Genomic DNA, 20,250 nt, shown 5'->3' on the forward strand with positions numbered 1-20,250 from the left:
TGTAGTTTGTCTGCTTTTTAATCAGATTTTTATTTTTGAAGGATAATACCAGACTTGTGTATGTTTTAGGTCGAGTTTCATGTGTCAAGTTGTGTGTGTTGAGTTGCGTGTGGCGACATGCATGTAGCGACTTTTGTGAGATGAGTTTTGTGTGGCGACATGCGTGTAGCAACTTTTTGTGTGTCGAGTTGCATGTGACAGGTTAGTGTAGCAAGTTGTGTGCAGCAAGTTTTGCGCATGGCGAGTTTTGCGCGTGGCGAGTTTTATGTGTGGTGCGTTTTGAGTATGCAAGTTTTGGGTGAGGCAACTTTTGCATGTGTTGCAACTTTTGTGCATGTGGTAATTTTTCAACGTGTGGCGAGCTTTCCATGAGGTGAGTTTTGCACGTGTGGCGAGTTTTGCATGAGCCTAGTTTTGCACGTGGCGTGTTTTGCGCGTGGCAAGTTTTGAGCGGCGACTTTTGTGTTTCGACTTTTATGTGGCGAGGTTGGTGTATGTGTGGTGAAATGTGTGCTGAGGGTGGTATATGTGTTCAAGCACGTGGTAGTGTGTGGCGCATTTTGTGTGTGTTCATATCCCCGTGTGTGATGAGTATCCCATGTCGGGGCCCCACCTTAGCAACTGTACGGTATATACTCTTTGGCGCCATCGCTCTCACTCTTCAAGTCCCCCTTGTTCATATCTTGTTGCTGTCAATTTGCCTCCAACACTTTTCCTTTCCCTTTTTCCCCATTATGTAGATAGGGGCAAAATTGTTTGGTGAATTGGAACGCGCAGGGTTAAAATTTCACCTCACAACATAACCTATGATGCTCTTGGGGTCCAGACGTGTGACTGTGCAAAATTTTGTGGCTGTAGCTGCGACGGTGCAAATGCCAATCCCGGACATACACACACACACATTCAGCTTTATATATTAGATATACCTGTAAGTCATCTCCCCTGTATATAGTATATACCTGTATGTCATCTCCTCCTGTATATAATATATAGCTGTATATCATCTCCCCTGTATATTGTATATACCTGTATGCCATCTCCTCCTGGCTGTCAATTTGCCTCCAACACTTTTCCTTTCACTTTTCCCCATTATGTAGATAGGGGCAAAATTGTTTGGTGAATTGGAATGCCCGGGGTTAAAATTTTGCCTCACAACATAGACTATGACACTCTCGGGGTCCAGACGTGTGACTGTGCAAAATTTTGTGGCTGTAGCTGTGACGGTGCAGATGCCAATCCCGGACATACACACACATACATACACACACACACACATTCAGCTTTATATATTAGATATACCTGTAAGTCATCTCCCCTGTATATAGTATATACCTGTATGTCATCTACCCTGTATATAGTATATACCTGTATGTCATCTCCTCCTGTATATAATATATAGCTGTATATCATCTCCCCTGTATATAGTATACTGTATACCTGTGTGTCATCTCCTCCTGGCTGTCAATTTGCCTCCAACACTTTTCCTTTCACTTTTTTTTTATTATGTAGATAGGGGCAAAATTGTTTGGTGAATTGGAACGCGCGGGGTTAAAATTTTGCCTCACAATATAGCCTATGATGCTCTCGGGGCCCAGACGTGTGACTGTGCAAAATTTTGTGGCTGTAGCTGCGACAGTGCAGATGCCAATCCCGGACATACACACACACATACATACACACACACATTCAGCTTTATATATTAGATTTCTCCTAAGTATGCATGCAAATACCCCATATGTGTTTGAGACTCGGAAAGGAAGGAGCCCCATTTGACGTTTTGAACGCAAAATTGGCTGAAATTGTTAGCAGATGCCATATTGGGTTTGGAGAACCCCTAATGTACCTAAACATTGGAACCCCTCCACAAGTGATGCCATTTTGGAAACTAGACCCATCAAGGAATTTATCTAGATGTGTGGTGAACACTTTGAACCAGCAGGTGCCATAACAGCAGAAACCCCCGTAAGTGACACAGTTTTAAAAACTACACGTGTCCCCAATAAATTCACCTAGGGTTGCAGTGAGCATGTTGGCACTACATGTACCTCACATAAATTTACACCATTGAAAGAATAATACAATTTTTACAGCTAAAATTTTGTTTTAGCCCCAAATTTTTGTAAGGGTTAATAGGAAATACGGACCTCACAGTATGTTGTGCAATTTCTCCTAGGTGCGACAATACCCTGCATATAATCGGGAACTACTTTTGAGGCACAGTACAAACCTCATAAGGGAAGGAGCGCTATATTATATTGCAGATTTTGCTGTAATGAGTTGCGGGTGCCAGGACCCACTGGAAAAGCTCCTGAGGAGCCAGAACAGCAGGCCCCCGTAAGTGACCCCATTTTACAAACTACACCTCTCAAAGAATTCATCTAAAGGTGCAGTGATCTTATTGACACCATGGGTATGTCACAGAATTTTATATCATTGAGCAGTGAAGAAAAAATAATTACATTTATACCACAAAAATTTTGTTTTCACCCAGACTTTACGTTTTCACATGGGAAAATGGGTAAAAAGGGCATCAAAATTTGTTCCACAATTTCTGCTGAAATACCCCATATGTAGCTGTACTGTACTGCTTAGCCATACAGCGAGACTCGAGCGGGACATAGCACTATTTGCCTCCTGATGCGTAGATTTTCCTAGAATAGTTTGCAGACTCCATATACAGAGCCCCTAAGTATTTTTACAATTTTTTTTTTTTTACTTTTTTACTTACTCCTTTTATGGGACTTTCACTTTTTTCACTTTCATCGCTGTTATAAAGAATTGCAATGCTTTATAACTGTGAGTCCTGTTCTCACATAAGCTTATTAGACCATGGTGCGAGCCGCATGTCATCATGATGACGTCTGATCACTATGGCAACTATCAGTCCCTCACGATGAAGTTGCAGGAGTGCACGCATAGTTTCGTGGTGTGCGGCTGGGCGCAGCAAACGCAACATCTTGCATTTTTGGAAGCGTAAAAATTCGTCAAATATGCATGCGCATGCAGATGAGTGCATTAAAAAACGCATTACTGTCTATGGGTATGCATGCGTACGCATGTCCTTGCGTACGCATGCGTTTGATGCATTTGCATACTTCGGACAGCACATGTCCAGGAACTGATTGAGACATGTCCATTGAGACACGCCCTCCTGGAAATATCGAAGCATGTGCATAAAAACACAAACACAGGCAAAAAACACATAAAAGTGCATGTAGGTTTTTTTTGCCGTCATGCGTAAGCTGATGCGGATAAAAAACACTGTGTAAACATGCGCAGGGCTGGCGTCAGAACCCGGCGTACCCGGGCAAATGCCGGGGCCCTGGCGAGACAGCGGGGCCCATTCAGGGCCGGCATTAGGGGCAGGCAGCTGCCTGGGGCCCCCGCTCCCCCAGGGGCCCTCAGCTAGCGGCACATCACGCAGCTGCTATGGGTCTCTGTGAGGCTGGGGGGCCTGCCTGTCGCCAGCACCAACTCTCCCGCCGCTGCATTGAACTATACCAGCATCTGCCGGTAAAGTTCAAAGCAAATGATGGAGGAGAGAGCGTCACCTGATGCTCCCTCTCCCATCATTCCTCACTCTGCCTCTGACACTGCCGCTGCGGATGCGCGATGATGTCATCGCGCACTCGCTGTGTGTCAGGCAGTGCAGCGGCTATAATCTATATGGGCTGTTATATGCTACGTGGGCTGTGCTATATACTACATGGCTGTTCTATATACTACGTGGGCCATGTTATATACCATGTGGCTGTGCTATATACTATATGGGCTGTTATATGCTACGTGAGCTGTGCTATATACTACATGGCTGTTTTATATACTACGTGGGCTGTGTCATATAATATGTGGCTGTGCTATATACTATATGGGCTGTTATATGCTATGTGAACTGTGCTATATACTACGTGGCTGTGTTATATGCTACGTGGGCTGCTATATACTACATGGCTGTGTTATATGCTACGTGACTGTGTTATATACTATGTGGGCTGTGATATATACTACATGGCTGTGTTATATGCGATCATGAATTGTGGTATGTGTTAAAGGGGAGGCCCACTAAGACTCTTTCGCCCAGGACCCTTAAAAACCTGGAGCCGGCCCTGAACATGCGTTTGCATTTTGGCAAGTGTTTGCATATGCAGATGATACGCTGCGCACATATACGCAAATGTGAACTTAGCCTTAATCTGTTTTTTTTTAGTACTAAAATAGTAGATGCTAGAGAGCCAAAACTTATTTTTTTGTATTTCTGTTTTCTTGTGAATATGTCAAGAATAATTAAAAAACAATAGGTCCTAGAGAGCTGAAACCCAGTTTAAAAATTTCCAAAGTGCCTGATTTATCTATGTGCCAAATTTGGGGCGGATTAGTCCAGGCCATAAATTAATCTTTCCTTATTTAATCTTTTTTTGTGAATATGTTGAAAATGATAGGTCCTAGAGTTTTGAAACCCAGTCACAAACCTTCCAAAGCGACAAGTTTACCTATGTGTTTACATTGTGGTAGATTGGCACTGTGGTTTGGCATGCTCCAACAAGTGATTTACGTTTTAAGGATTTTGCAGATATTAAAAAAAAACACACTTTTAGATTTCTCTGTTATAATCTGTGATTCTCACCCTGATCATGGTCTTCAATGCACGCACTCTCCTTGCTTCCTCTTTTGCCTGAAGAAGACTGAAACCTCCTGGAGCTCGAACTTTATTACACTGGTCCAAAATCTTCTTAACAAGTGGCTCCTCCACCAACCCCAGTCCTTCACTAAGAACTGGGGGGCAACATAGTGCATAGTAAAGTGACAGCAACACCACCTGCAAGGTGCCATCACGTGATTACGAAAAGAACAAAAACAAAAAGAAAACAAAACATTTTTAGGCCAGGGTTTAAAACAGGGATGTCAAACTCAAATACACAGAGGACCAAAATGAAAAGCTTGGACAAAGTCGTGGGCCAACCTTAATATTTATAAAAAAAAATGTCTATAATTGACAAAGTGTTTCCTTATCATCAAATAGAATGATGAACTTTTTCATATGGAAGCAAATTTAAAGGGAAAGTCCCACAAACAAAGTACATTTTCATGAATTGATCTTAGAATATAATATTGGAATAAGAGCAGTAAAAAGCATATGGCCCAATGGCTGAATTTAAATATGTCATAACAAAGGATAAAAATGTTTGAATAATACAGATAATAAAGTATGATGCAAACAAAAGTGCCCCCAAGCATAGTATGATACCCCTCAGTGAATTCCTCCACAGTACCCTCCACACACATGGTATAGTGACCCTACTGTACTCCCCTCCCTCAATCCCTCTGACGAAGAATAGTGACCCCATCACAGAATGATTCTCCAACAGTAATCACCACACTGCCCTCTATACAGTATAAATGCCATAAAAAGTGCTCCATACAGTATAAGGGGCCCCACATAGCCCTCCATACAGTATAACAGGGTTTTGCATTGCTTTCCATACAGTATAATGGCCTCATATAGTGGTCCATACAATATAATGGCCCTACATAGTGTTCCATACAGTATAATGGTCCGACATAGTGCTCTATACTGTAAAACATCCACAAATCCTCCGTCAAAACGCGTTGTGGTTTAACCCCATCTCTCGTCTGTGCCTCTTCCCAGTGCTCCTCAGACCGTTTATCATTGTCTCTATACTGTAAAATTGACCCACATAGTGCTCCATACATAATGGACACAAAAAGTGATCCACACAGTATCATATGCTCCAAATAGTCCTCCATACAATACATCGGGGCCTTGCATTGCTTTCCACACAGTATAATGGCCCTATATATTGTTCAAAACACCATAATGGCCCCACATAGTGCTCTATAAAGTATTATAGCCACAAAAAGTGTTCCATATAGTATAGAGGACCCACATAGTGTCACATGCAGAATAGTAGCCACAAAAAGTGCTCCATATAATGTAATGGCTCCACATAGTGCCCCATGCAGTATAATGGACAGAAAAAAAGTGCTCCATACAGTATAATAGCCCCAAATAGTGCTCCAAATTGTATAATGGCCACACAGTGCTCCATAGAATATAATAGCCGAAAATAGTGCTCCATACAGTATAATGACCCCACATAGTGCTGTATACATTATAATGGCCACACATAGTTCTCCGTACAGAAAATGGCTCCACATAGTGCTCCATGAAGTATAATGGGCCCACAGAGTGTTCAATACAGTATAATAGACCTCACATAGTGCTCCATACAGTATAATGGCCCCACATAGTGGCCCCACATACAATAGAATGGCCTCACACAGTGCTTCATACAGTATAATGGCCCCACATAGTGATCCATACAGAATAATGGGCCCCATAATTTGTTGCATACAGTAAAATGGCCTAAAATAGTGCTCCGTATAGTATAGTGGCCCCACATAGTGCTCCATACAGTATAATGGGCTCCATATAGTGCTCCAAACAGTATAATTGCCCCACATAGTGCTCCATACAGTATAATAGGCCGCACATTAAAAAAATACTCACCTCTGCCCATTCCCCCCCTGCTCCAATCTCTTCATTGTGTATTGAGATCCTCTGCACATCTGGGTACATCTGGTGCATTGTAATGATGTAATCATGACCGCTGCATTGAGAAGTTAGACGCAAAGGGGGAATTATTTTAATGGGAGCGTCTTCAATCATTGCTTTCAACTGTATCGATATCTAGGATGTTGATGTAGTTGATAGCGCGATGTTGGGTAAAAGTGCCATGACGGGTGGGGACCCGCTTGTTGTCACGGGACAAATATACTTGTGGGCCCGCCCAGCATCACGGGCCAAATGGACTCACTCAAAGGGTTAGAGTTTGACATATGTGGTTTAAAAGCAATTGTGGGCAAACCATCTTGGTTTCTTGGTTAACAGGATGTAATGAAATAAAACATACCATATATACTTGAGTACAAGCCAAGCTTTTCAGCACATTTTTTTTGTGCTGAAAACGCCCCCTTCTGCTTATACTCAAGTGAGTATCCCAGAAGTTGGAGGGGAACAGCAGAGGTGGAGCAGTGGGTGACAGGAGGCAGGAGCCGGCTGCTGTGACAAATGCCTGCGCCTGATGCTAAAGAGAAATTAATATTCACTGTGCTGGCAGTGACTATTCATTTCTCTGCAATAGTAGACACAGAAGTTGCAGCCACCAGCATGGGAGTGGAGAGAAGGGAATGTTGATTTCTCTTAAGCAGCGGGCACACATGACTGCCCGGCTGCTGCAGGAATCCAGCGGCTGCAGCTGACACTGTGCATGCTACTAAATAGCAATGAATACTCACTGCCCTCCATGCACATAGTCTAGGAGTGGAGAGCAGTGTGTATTCCGGCAACTGTGCTCTGCTTGTAAGCAGCGCACAATGTCACTGCCATGCGCTGCTTACAAGCAAATTAGCAAGGGAGCGCAGGGACGGTAAGTAGGATGGTTTCATTTTTTTATGTTTCTTTGATGGGGCAATGCATACAAAGATAGGGATAAGGAGCCATGCAGGTAAGGATAGGGATGAGGAGTCATGCATACCAGGAAAGGGATGAGGAGCCATGTAGACCAGGATAGGGATGATGAGCCATGCAGACCAGGATAGGGATGAGGAGCCATGCAGACCAGGATCGGGATGAGGAGCCCATGCAGACCAGGATCAGGATGAGGAGCCATGCAGACCAGGATCGGGATGAGGAGCCATGCAGACCAGGATAGGGATGAGGAGCCATGCAGACCAGGATCGGGATGAGGAGCTATGCAGACCAAGATTGGGATGAGGAGTCATGCAAACCAGCATAGGGATGAGGAGCTAAGCAGACCAGGATAGGGATGAGGAACCATGTAGACCAGCATAGGGATCAGGAGCCATGCAGACCAGGATAGGAATGAGGAGCCATGCAGACCAGGATCGGAATGAGGAGCCATGCAGACCAGGATTGGAATGAGGAGCCATGCAGACCAGGATCGGGATGATGAGCCATGCAGACCAGGATAGGGATGAGGAGCTATGCAGACCAGGATAGGGATGAGGAGCTACGCAGACCAGGATAGGGATGAGGAGCCATGCAGACCAGGATAGGGATGAGGAGCCATGCAGACCAGGATAGTGATGAGGGGACAATGCAGACCAGGATAGGGATGAGGAGTCATGCATATCAAGATGGGGATGAGGGGACAATGCAATTTTTGTGGTAAAATTTGGTGCCCCGGATTACACTCGGGTCGGTTTATACTCGAGTGTATGCGGCATACATAAAATAATAAAGAAAACTAAGACAAGATTTCTTTAAGACCATGGAAAATGGATGAGGAAGGAAAGCAAAAAAATTAAAACTACCATGGGTGCTAAATAGATATTATGCTTTTTTTGTGAGGGATTCAGTTGCGAAATTGGGAGGCATTTTCCATAAAATTATAGTTCCTTTTACACGTTATAGCTTACTTACCCTAAGAGGCTCCAGTAGTACTGCAGATGTAAGCACTGCACACGTACAAGAAATAAGCCATAATAAGAAGCCATGTTCAGCAAGTGATGACATATAAAGAACTGTGACCACAACACAACCAGCTATTATCAACAATGAAACTGTGTAAATCGCCCACAACATCCCAGAAGAGAACAGCCATCCAACTGGCTTCCAGCGAACACCTGAGGACACAAAGATTTAGGCACAATATTACAAGCAAAAAAGTAATTATAATAACTATAGAACAGAATAAATATTGAGTGCCCTCAATATTCTAGAGACCCCATCTCTAGAATCATCAAGAAAAAGACATTGGATTTACCAATACGTGTGTTAAATGGTGAGGGGGATGCAGAGGAAATATCCCAGCAGTCTTGAAGCTCAGAGTCATTACTGCTCCCATCAGAAGCCATCAAGGAAGTAACGGATCCACTCCTGGGTACATACTGGTCATTAATTGACCAGCATCGAGTCACGTAGGAATGTGTATTCTCAGACATGTGGCTGTAGCCACTTTCAGTACTGCAAAGAAACAGCAGGAAATGCGCTGAGCAAAAAATATTTTTGAAGACCTGCTCTCGCCCACAGTGGGCAATATTGATTTTATTATTAGAGCAGACCAAGAATTACAGTATATTGCATGCATGGTGTAAGCACATCAACTCTATCAGAGTAAGGCAGGGGTGGGCAATTCATTTTCCCCGGAGGCCACATGAGTTACCGTGAATATTTTGGAGGTTTGAACCAATATGCTAAAATTAATTCAGCTAATTATTAATATTAATATAGTAATTATAATTATTATTGTATATAAATATTAACTGTATCACTAAATATTGGCTGCACAGAAACATCATCCAAAGGGCCAGATGTGCACCTCAGACAGCACTTTGCCCATTTCTTGAGTAAGGAATTCTGAATACAGTAAGAGATGAGAACTGGAACATGCTGTAAATCTTTGCACCTTTTACTTGGTGCTGGAGACTATTCAAAGAGAATCAAATTTGTGTCAAATTTTAGGAATTCACTTAAAACAGCCATGCAAACAATATGCGATTTGCTTCAAATGAATCACCTAAAATTTTACACAGCTAAAAAGGTTTTGTCAGCCAAAGAAGCATCACATGACCCGGGTCGATTTCCCACATAATGCCTTGCAGATATCACATCAAATCACATAGTATAGCACAGTTATTCAGGAGGGACAATCGTACCCTATGTAAAAGTAGGAAATACAGCCACCATTTTGTGGTGAATCTGGATAGTGAGAGGATGTCACAGCTTACTGCTTAGCCATAGAGATATGTTGAGAAAGCCATAAAACACTAATGAAACTGTGCACAAAGTATGCATGGCTGCATACAGTGAACAAGATTAGTTTGTGAGGAAAATAGATTATTTTTCCGAGCAATTGGAAGGTTTAAGGTACCGTCACACTAGACGATATCGCTAGCGATCCGTGACGTTGCAGCGTCCTGGCTAGCGATATCGTCCAATGTGACAGGCAGCAGCGATCTGGCCCCTGCTGTGATGTCGCTGGTCGGGGAAGAAAGTCCAGAACTTTGTTTCGTCGCTGGATCTCCCGCTGACATCGCTGAATCGGCGTGTGTGACGCCGATTCAGCGATGTCTTCGCTGGTAACCAGGGTAAACATCGGGTTACTAAGCGCAGGGCCGCGCTTAGTAACCCGATGTTTACCCTGGTTACCATTGTTAAAGTAAAAAAACAACCACTACATACTTACCTACCACTGTCTGTCCTCGGCGCTGTGCTTCTCTGCTTTGGCTGTGAGCGCCGGGCAGCCGGAAAGCAGAGCGGTGACGTCACCGCTCTGCTTTCCGGCCGCTGTGCTCACAGCCAGACCAGAGAAGCACAGCGCCGGGGACAGACAGCGGTAGGTAAGTATGTAGTGGTTGTTTTTTTTACTTTAACGATGGTAACCAGGGTAAACATCGGGTTACTAAGCGCGGCCCTGCGCTTAGTAACCCGATGTTTACCCTGGTTACCGGCATCGTTGGTCGCTGGAGAGCGGTCTGTGTGACAGCTCTCCAGCGACCAAACAGCGACGCTGCAGCGATCCGGATCGTTGTCGGTATCGCTGCAGCATCGCTTAGTGTGACGGTACCTTTAGAATACTGTCGATATGCCGCAAATCGAATCTTTGAAAAATTAGGGAATTTCCAAAAGATTTGTTCATCTCTACTTGGTTTGCAATGCTCTGTTAATATTGGTGCTGTAGTTTCAGTCTATAATGGAAACTTGAATATATTGCCAAATTTGATATAAAACAGATACCAAACGTAAACCCGATGGACCCTGTTGTTTTATGATGGGTCGATTGAGTTTTGATGTGATATCGGGACTTTTTCAGGACTTTATTCCTTCCGGCAGCCTTGCTCTTTCAGTCATAGGGGTGGCACCAGCACGGTTTCAGTCACCGCTCTGTGCTTAGTGAGTGGTGGTTATAAACGTTCTTCCCAGCACTGACTGACAGCTGGCCAAAATGCTTAGCCTGTTGTCAGTCAGTGACAGTGTCAGAAAGCAAGTAACCTGCAGATTAACTCCATATTCATTATTGTGCATGAAAGGCTCCAATTTAAACCATGTTTTTCTCCTAATTAAAAGTATGTGGCTGAAATATCAAGCAGCCAGTGCCTGATACATGCTTCCTATGGATTGTGCAGCACGTATTAGCTATCAGGTTCCCTTTAATTAGTTGTGAAACAAATTTAAAGGACAACCTAGCTTGATTTTCAGTGTAGAAGTTGTAATTAAAATGGAAACATTCAAATAATATTCATGAAAGTAGCCAAAGTCATAATGTTATGCTCTATATAATTCAATTACATTACCTGGGTGATCTTAGGTGTAAATGAGGTGAGAACCTGCCGCTGTCAGACTCACTTGATTTCCACTCATGAGTTTCGCCACCAATAGATTTAAGTAAGTTCTCTTCTGAAAAAATATGAGAGCAAGATATTGATGCTTTTTACTTTGTGTGCACAGCCGTTCTCTCACACCATACATGTCTCATCATCACTCACAGGCAGGGGCATAACTACAGCAGGGGCAGGGCTCCGGAGCCTAAAGGGCCCAAAAATTACCTTTGACCTATATAAAAAGACCATTGCTATTAAAGACTGGAAATAATTGGGAGCTCTGTTAGACCTTTTACTTTGGGGCCACCACTGCTCACAGGCTCTGATTTTCATTCCTTGTGGTTGATAACTGGGGCCTACAGCCCCTTGGCATAACTACACAAATTTCTGACACTGTTTATGATCTCTACATAAGGGAAATGTGGGGTAAACTGCTCCAAAACTACCATTTTAGTTGTCCTGAACAAACAAAATACACAAAACAGTCTCTCATTTCGCATCGCTGCTTTCATGGTTGATTACTTCATGGGCTAAACTCCACCCAACCACTCCACCTACAACATCTCTTCGCAGTTGCATCTCTCACAGCAGATACATCTGAGGTTCCCCCTTTCACAGGCCCTTTCTTTTGAAGCATTCAATTCTTGTAGCATAGTTCTTGGTAATTCTAAACAAAGGGACCTCTGCTACCCATGTTCTTCCAGCCACACATTAACTCACTTCCTTCTTCTCAGCACTTTTTATACCTTTTGCTATTATTGAGGCTTCTCATGGAAGCAATTAATATTATAAGAATACATTAAATACAGGGATTACAGATAGAAACCAATTGAGAAAGACACAGAACACGGTTACATGAACATATGATCACATTGTGGAAAAATGTACCTCCGCTTAAAAGTAAATGAACATAAAACTACCTGAAAGTGTGAAGTGTGGACTACAGTTGGACCCTTCTGATAGGGATAATAGGTCATCACCAGAGCTGCCAGAAGAATGTAAGCCAGACTGATCATTCCACTTCTCTTTACACAAGGGTTGCATGAAGCTAAATTCTGACTCTAATGGAATATCATACCGGGTGTCATATAAACTATCACAAGAGGACATCCAGAATGGTCCTGAACTGGTGGGAAAAGGGACATATTTTCTTAAATAAATCAGAAATACTAAAATAATACATTTTTTTTACGGGACCAGAAATATGATTACCTTAAAAGGGAACATGTCACCTACGAAACCTCTATGAGGCTGCCGTCACACTAACAGTATTTGGTCAGTATTTTACATCAGTATTTGTAAGCCAAAACCAGGAGTGGATGATAAATGCAGAAGTGGTGCATATGTTTCTATTATACTTTTCCTCTGATTGTTCCACTCTTGGTTTTGGCTACAAATACTGATGTAAAATACTGACCAAATACTGCTAGTGTGACGGCAGCCTTAACCTGCAGCTATAGTGGTAACCTATAGGTACATAGATTTTAAACCACGTTAGTCTCATTCACTGAAACAGCGGCAACTGGGAGAAAATTAAGTTATTTCTCCCTGCAGTCACTCGCTTCCACTAATCAGGACTGTGCAGAAGGCTGTTACAGTCACTCCTCACTACACAGGAAGTTCGCGGTGATCACTGCCCGCCACCTTGACTGCTAGCATCTGTGTGCAGAGCTAGCTGTCAATCAAATAACAGTTGGAGTGCTCACTATAGTGAGTGCTGACCGTTACAAGTCCCTGCACCACCCTGATCATTGAATCTGTTTGGCTGCAGAGAGAATATAATTTATTTTTTTCACTGCAGCAGCCGTTCCAATAAACCATCCTAATATGATTTAAACTCTAATTACCTGCTGACTACCACTACATCTGAAAGTAAATACGATAGGTTTTTAATCTCTTAAGGACAAACACACTATGTAGATTAGTGACCGAGCCTCATTTTTAAAATCTGACCAGTGTTACTTTATGTGGTAATAACTCTGGAATGCCTCAACGGATACCAGTGATTCTGAGAATGTTTTCGGGTGACATATTGTACGTCATGATAGAAATTTAGTTCGCTAAGACTTGCATTTATTTTAAAAAATATCGGAAATTTGGCGAAAATTTTATAAAATCTAGCAATTTTCAAACTTTTAATTGTTATGCCCTTAAACCAGAGCATTGTGTCACAGAAAATGGTTAATAAATATCATTTACCATCAGCACAATTTTTTAAACATTATTTTTTTGCTAGGAAGTTAGAAGGGTTAAAAGTTGATTAACAATTTTTAGTTTTTCCAACAAAATTTACAAAACTATTATTTTTAGAGACTACATCACATTTGAAGTGACTTTTGGGGCCTATATAAAAGAAAAAGACCTAAAAGTGACACCATTCTAAAAACTACATCCCTCAAACTGCTCAAAACCACATTCAAGAAGTTTATTAACCCTTAAGGTGCTTCACAGGAATTAATGCAATGGAGAGAAAAAATAATGCACATTTTACTTTTCACAAAAATTTATATTAGACGCAATTTTTTTTATTTTCACAAGGGTAACAAAAGAAAATGGACACCAAAATTTATTGTGCTATTTCTGCTGAGTATGTAGATACCCCATATGTGGGGCAAAACTACTGTTTGGGCGCATGGCAGGGCTCGGAAGAGAAGGTGCACCATTTGATGCAAAAATGTCTGGAATCGAGCTCTGTCGCCATGTCGCGTTTGGAGAGCCCTGATGTGCCTAAACAGTGGAAATATCCCACATGTGACCCCATTTTGGTATTTAGTCCCATCAAGGAATGTATCTAGATTTGTGAGGAGCACTTTGGACACCTGGTGCTTCAATTAAGTAACATATAAATAAAAAAAAACTAATTTGTCTTACAAAAATGTTCTATTAGCCTCAAATTTTTGAGTTTCACAAGGTTAACAGGAGAAAATGCACCATACAAGATGTTGTGCAATTCCTCCTTAGTACACTGATACCCCACATGTGGTTGTAAACTACGTTTGAGGCACAGTGCAAAGCTTTGAATATTGGAGTTCAGATTTTGTTGGAATGGTTTGAGGGTGCACGTCACATTAGCAGAGTCCCTGACATACAAGAACAGCAAAAAAAAAAAGTGACATCATTTTACAAACTACACCTCTCAATTAATTAATCTAGGGGTACAGTGAGCATGTTGACACATGTGCCACACAGAAATTTATACCATTGGAAGGTGAAGAAAAAATCATTTAAATTTTTCCAGCTGAAATGTTGTCTTAGCCCCAAATTTTTATTTTTTATAAAATGGACCTCTCAGTTTGTTGTGCAATTTGTGCTGAGTGCAACAATACCTTGCTTGTATTCGGGAACTACTTATGAAGCACAGTACAAATCTTAGAAGTGAAGAAGCGCCATGTTATAGTGCAGATTTTACAGTTATGGTTTGTGGGTGCCATGACCCACTGAGAGAGCCACTGAGGTGCCAGAACAGCAAAACCAATAGTAAGAGACCCCATTTTACAAACTACACCTCTCAATTCATCTAAGGGAGCAGTGATGAAACTGAAACCACGGATGTGTCTCAGAACCTTACACCATTGGGCAGTGAATGAAAAATGATTATATTTGTGTTACAGAAATTTTGTTTTAGCTCCAGATTTTACATTTTCAACAAGGGGAAATTGGTAAAAATGGCACTAAAGTTTGTCATACAATTTTTGCTGAACTGCTGAATTGCTTAGCCACCCGAGGAGACTTGGAATGGACGGAGCACTATTTGCCTCTTGATGCACAGATTTTCCTAGAATAGTTTTCATACTACACATACAGAGCCTCTAGGTGCAAGAAAAGCAGAATCCTCCTTCAAGTGATCCCATTTTGGAAATGATATCTTTTTGGGAAGTTACAGTACAGACCAAAAGTTTGGACACACCTTCTCATTTAAAATTTTTTCTCTATTTTCATGACTATAAAAATAAATTCACACTGAAGGCATCAAAACTGTGAATTAACACATGTGGAATTATATACTTAACAAAAAAAGTGTGAAACAACTGAAAATATGTCTTATATTCTAGGTTCTTCAAAGTAGCCACCTTTTGCTTTGATGACTGCTTTGCACACTCTTGGCATTCTCTTGATGAGCTTCAAGAGGTAGTCGCCGGAAATGGTTTTCACTTCACAGGTGTGCCCTATCAGGTTTAATAAGTGGGATTTCTTGCCTTATAAATGGGGTTGGGACCATCAGTTGTGTTGTGCAGAAGTCTGGTGGATACACAGCTGATAGTCCTACTAAATAGACTGTTAGAATTTGTATTATGGAAAGAAAAAAGCAGCTAAATAAAGAAAAACGAGTGGCCATCATTACTTTAAGAAATGAAGGTCAGTCAGTCCGAAAAATTGGGAAAACTTTGAAAGTGTCCCCAAGTGCAGTTGCAAAAACCATCAAGCACTACAAAAAAACTGGCTCACATGAGGACCGCTCCAGGAAAGGAAGACCAAGAATCACCTCTGCTTCTGAGGATAAGTTTATCCGAGTCACCAGCCTCAGAAATCGCAGGTTAACAGCAGCTCAGATTAGAGACCAGGTCAATGCCACACAGAGTTCTAGCAGCAGACACATCTCTACAACAATTGTTAAGAGGACACTTTGTGCAGCAGGCCTTCATGGTAAACTAGCTGCTAGGAAACCACTGCTAAGGACAGGCAACAAGCAGAAGAGACTTGTTTGAGCTAAAGAACACAAGGAATGGACATTAGACCAGTGGAAATCTGTGCTTTGGTCTGATGAGCCAAATTTGAGATCTTTGGTTCCAACCACCGTGTCTTTGTGCGATGCAGAAAAGGTGAACGGATGGACTTTACATGCCTGGTTCCCACCATGAAGCATGGAGGAGGAGGTGTGATGGTGTGGGGGTGCTTTGCTGGTGACACTGTTGGGGATTTATTCAAAATTGAAGGCATACTGAACCAGCATGGCTACCACAGCATCTTGCAGCAGCATGCTATTCCATCCGGTTTGCGTTTAGTTGGACCATCATGTATTTTTCAACAGGACAATGACCCCAAACACACCTCCAGGCTGTGTAAGGGCTATTTGACCAAGGAGGAGAGTGATGGGGTGCTACGCCAGATGACCTGGCCTCCACAGTCACCAGACCTGAACCCAATCGAGATGGTTTGGGGTGAGTAGGACCGCAGAGTGAAGGCAAAAGGGCCAACAAGTGCTAAGCATCTCTGGGAACTCCTTCAAGATTGTTGGAAGACCATTTCTGGTGACTACCTCTTGAAGCTCATCAAGATAATGACAAGAGTGTGCAAAGCAGTCATCAAAGCAAAAGGTGGCTACTTTGAAGAACCTAGAATATAAGACATATTTTCAGTTGTTTCACACTTTTTTGTTAAGTATATAATTCCACATATGTTAATTCATAGTTTTGATGCCTTCAGTGTGAATGTACAATTTTCATAGTCATGAAAATACAGAAAAATCTTTAAATGAGAAGGTGTGTCCAAACTTTTGGTTTGTACTGTATCTACAGATGTAGTGATGATTTGACTCCATGGGTGTTTTTCAGAAACAATCAACAGTGGATGTTGCTGAGTGAAAATTGCAACTCTGCTATTATGGCGCCCATACATTCTAGTGCCCAGTATGCTGTAGTACTCAGTCAGTACATTATGTCCAGCTCCTGCTTCTGGAGACATGCACCTCTAAATGAGGTGGGCTCTCATCACTACAGAAATGCCAAACTTGTGGACACTAAATGTGATTTAGGCATACTGGCGCTCAGAGTGGAGAGGGATATTTCGATTTGGGAGTGCAGAATTTAGTGTATTTCTTTTGGCAGGTGAAGAGCCATAGCACTTTTCCAGAGCCTTTGTACTACTAGACCTGAGTAGAGACTTGCTTTTTAGGTGCAGACTGAGGCATGTGAGGACTTGTTTTTTGTGGGACGAGTTGACGTTTTTATTGGTACCATTTTCGGGGTTATGACATTGCCTGATCGCTTTCTAGTATGATTTTTGGAAGGCAGAATGAATGCAGAATGAAAAAAAAACAGCAATTCAGGAATTGTTTTTGTGGGTCTTTTTTATGTAGTTTTGCGTGTGGTAAAATTGATAAGGCAGCCTTATTCTTCTGGTCAGTATGATTAAAGCGATAAGATATTTATGTAATTTTTTATGTTTTGGCGCTTTTACACAATAAAAACTATTTTATAGAAAAAAGTTATTTTTGAATCACTATATACTGAGAGCTATATCTTTAAAAAAAAATTAATTTAAGAGGATATAAGATTTTTTATTTTATTGGGGCCAAAAGCTTGGTATGAAAAGGGGTTGTCCTAGTAGTGAACCACCTTTATAAGGTCTCTGCCCCTACATCATGCAGCGCACAGATGGAGTAGCAAAAAGAACATTTTATGCTGAAAATGCAACTCTATAGCTGACAGAACAAGATAGATAGATGATAGATGCCAAACTTTAACCAGTTATACTTAAGAAACAAAGGCTCACCTCTCTAAATTCCAGAGTTCATCCTTACCAAGGTCAAAGGTAAATTTGCTGCTTGTTAAGGACCTCTAAATAAAAAGGTTCATTAATTAGATCGATCCTTACATTACACGTGTGGATGCATGATATATTATGGGTATATGGTCTCTTGTGTATGGATGTCACCTACACAACTGAGAGAACTGATGTCTGCCAAAGAATCAGCTCTTCCAGGAATGGATAATATTGATGACGGATCTGTTTGTATCTCCTCCTCTGTGGTTGAGGTAGAGGTAACCGAATCTTCTACAAATACCTAAAGAAAAGTTAATTTACACATTAGTAGGCACCAGAATAATCTTGCATAAACATATGTTGTGTTGATATTTTTCTTACCAAACTACGAGTTTCTCTGAATATGAATGAGAACAGAATTTGTACTGGAAGAACTAGAAGAGATGTGACGATGCCAACACAAACACTTTGCCAAGTAACCAGAGATTGGAATCCTAGAGGCAAGCTAAAAAGTGGGAAGAGAAAACAAGTTCTGCTGCAAGCGATCAAAACAATCTCGTAGCACCACCCTTGTCCACAGGCCATATCTGGTATTGCGGAACAACCCGAATTAAGAAAAATGGGCAAAGCTGCCATACCACACTGGTCATGGAGAGGAGTGGTGCTATTTCTCAGGAAGGGAAGCAGAATCTTTATTGTAATCTCCTAAAATTCTTTAGGACACAATAATACAGACCTCCCTCCTTGGACTCCAGCAGCTCCATACCACAGGGAACAAGCTGTCATGTAAAGATGAAATGTCAGCACACAGCAAGTCACCCTCTGGATACGTGTAAAGCGACTGTGTGCAGGTCTCCACCAAACGGACAACCAGAGGTGCCAGTCTGTCAAGCCAAGAGCTAGTTGCGCTGGAAATACTTGTGAAAAACTGGCAAGCTCCTTAGGACCTGAGACGAAGTAGAAGATGGAAAAAAACAATTAGCGTTGTGCCTTTATCAGATCATTATTTCTTTATTTTATCTACTGTTCATATTTACCACTGTGAAGTATAAGTATAAATTACAGCTTTTCCAATATACTCTATATGTTCTTTTTTTTTAATTTAAAGAAAACCTCTCGCCATGAAATTACATTTCAATTTTCTGGCACCATGTTATAGAGCAGGGGGGCTGAGTAGATTGATATAAAGTTTTGCTACATCGCATGTTTTAATCAAATAATCCTCTGTTCTGCATGTGATTTTTTTGCTTAGGCAGCGGTCCCATCAGTGACTGACAGCTTTCTCTCTGCATGCACATGTATGCAAAGAAAGCTGTCAGTCACTGACAGAACCGTCCACTTGGACAGCAAATCCCAGAAAAAAAAGAGGATTAAATTATTAAATTGCAGGCTGTACTGAATCTTTTCTCATAAAAATATATATCAATCTGATCAGCTTCCTCTGCTCTATATCATGATGACTGAAGATTGGACTGCATTTTCAGGAGGACAGGTTCCCTTTAATGGTTGGGATCATGCGAATAATACAGATCAAGTGGATGCTAAACACTAATTATTACAAAAATTAAAATATTATAAGGATATGTTCAGACAAAACAATTTTTTGTAGATTTTCAAAAGGAAAAAAAACCCATTCATTTGGCACAGAAAAACAAAAATCTCTACAGAATTTACGGCAAACTGGATATTTTTTAATCCATAACATGCCCAATAGGCCCGAGATTTCAATTATAAACATTCTAAAAACGAGTAAATTTTTTTTAGTGTATGTAAATGCAAAACCATAAAGGGGTTATCCAGCTTTAGGCTGGGGTCACGCTTGCGGTTCAATGCGAGAAACTCACGCAAGTCTCTCGCATCAAGTCCCGGCACTGCCACCGGCACTCGGGACCGGAGTGTCCAGCTGCACATATTACTATGCAGCCGCACACTCCGGTCCCGAGTGCCGGCATCACATTGAACTCGCAAGTGTGACCCCGGCCTTAGGGTTTCTCTATGCGACTGCAGACTTGTGCATTCACGCAGTGTGCACCCTGTCAGTATGCATATCGTATACTTGGGGTCACATGACCATTTTCTCCCGGCACCTGCGCAGGAGAATCTTGAAAGCACTGCATTCTTGTACACCAAGGCCCCTTTCAAAATTGAAAAGTTTTTTTATGTGTTTGTCATCATATTGTTGTCATGTTTTTGCTTGTCTTCAAATTATGTAATTTGGGGAATAACCGGTACATGTTTCCGTGTTTTACAAAATGCAAAATGGTCAAGATATAGAACTGTGAAATAGGTTTGGTAAAACTTAGTTTGCTTAAACTCTACAGTGAAACAGTACATATGTTAAAAAGACCAGATTTACCAACAGCAGCTAGTCTCCGAGCAATTGTGAATGTGAATGAGATTTTA

General features: G+C 41.6%; 1 protein-coding gene across 1 annotated transcript in view; it reads right to left on the reverse strand.

The window, feature by feature from the left end:
• Window positions 1-20,250, reverse strand: part of LOC138666740 (polycystin-1-like) — a 279,344-nt gene that overhangs the window by 29,740 nt on the left and 229,354 nt on the right. Inside the window, exons 32-40 of the mRNA XM_069754924.1 lie at window positions 18,584-18,794; window positions 18,229-18,352; window positions 18,023-18,148; window positions 17,857-17,921; window positions 12,285-12,544; window positions 11,338-11,440; window positions 8,808-9,007; window positions 8,465-8,667; window positions 4,625-4,816 (exon numbers count right to left, since the gene is read on the reverse strand). Coding sequence (XP_069611025.1) covers window positions 4,625-4,816; window positions 8,465-8,667; window positions 8,808-9,007; window positions 11,338-11,440; window positions 12,285-12,544; window positions 17,857-17,921; window positions 18,023-18,148; window positions 18,229-18,352; window positions 18,584-18,794 — 1,484 coding nt within the window. The remainder of the gene's footprint in view (window positions 1-4,624; window positions 4,817-8,464; window positions 8,668-8,807; window positions 9,008-11,337; window positions 11,441-12,284; window positions 12,545-17,856; window positions 17,922-18,022; window positions 18,149-18,228; window positions 18,353-18,583; window positions 18,795-20,250) is intronic.

This window comes from Ranitomeya imitator, chromosome 2 (assembly GCF_032444005.1).
Source record: "Ranitomeya imitator isolate aRanImi1 chromosome 2, aRanImi1.pri, whole genome shotgun sequence".
NCBI classification, from domain to species: Eukaryota; Metazoa; Chordata; class Amphibia; order Anura; family Dendrobatidae; genus Ranitomeya; species Ranitomeya imitator.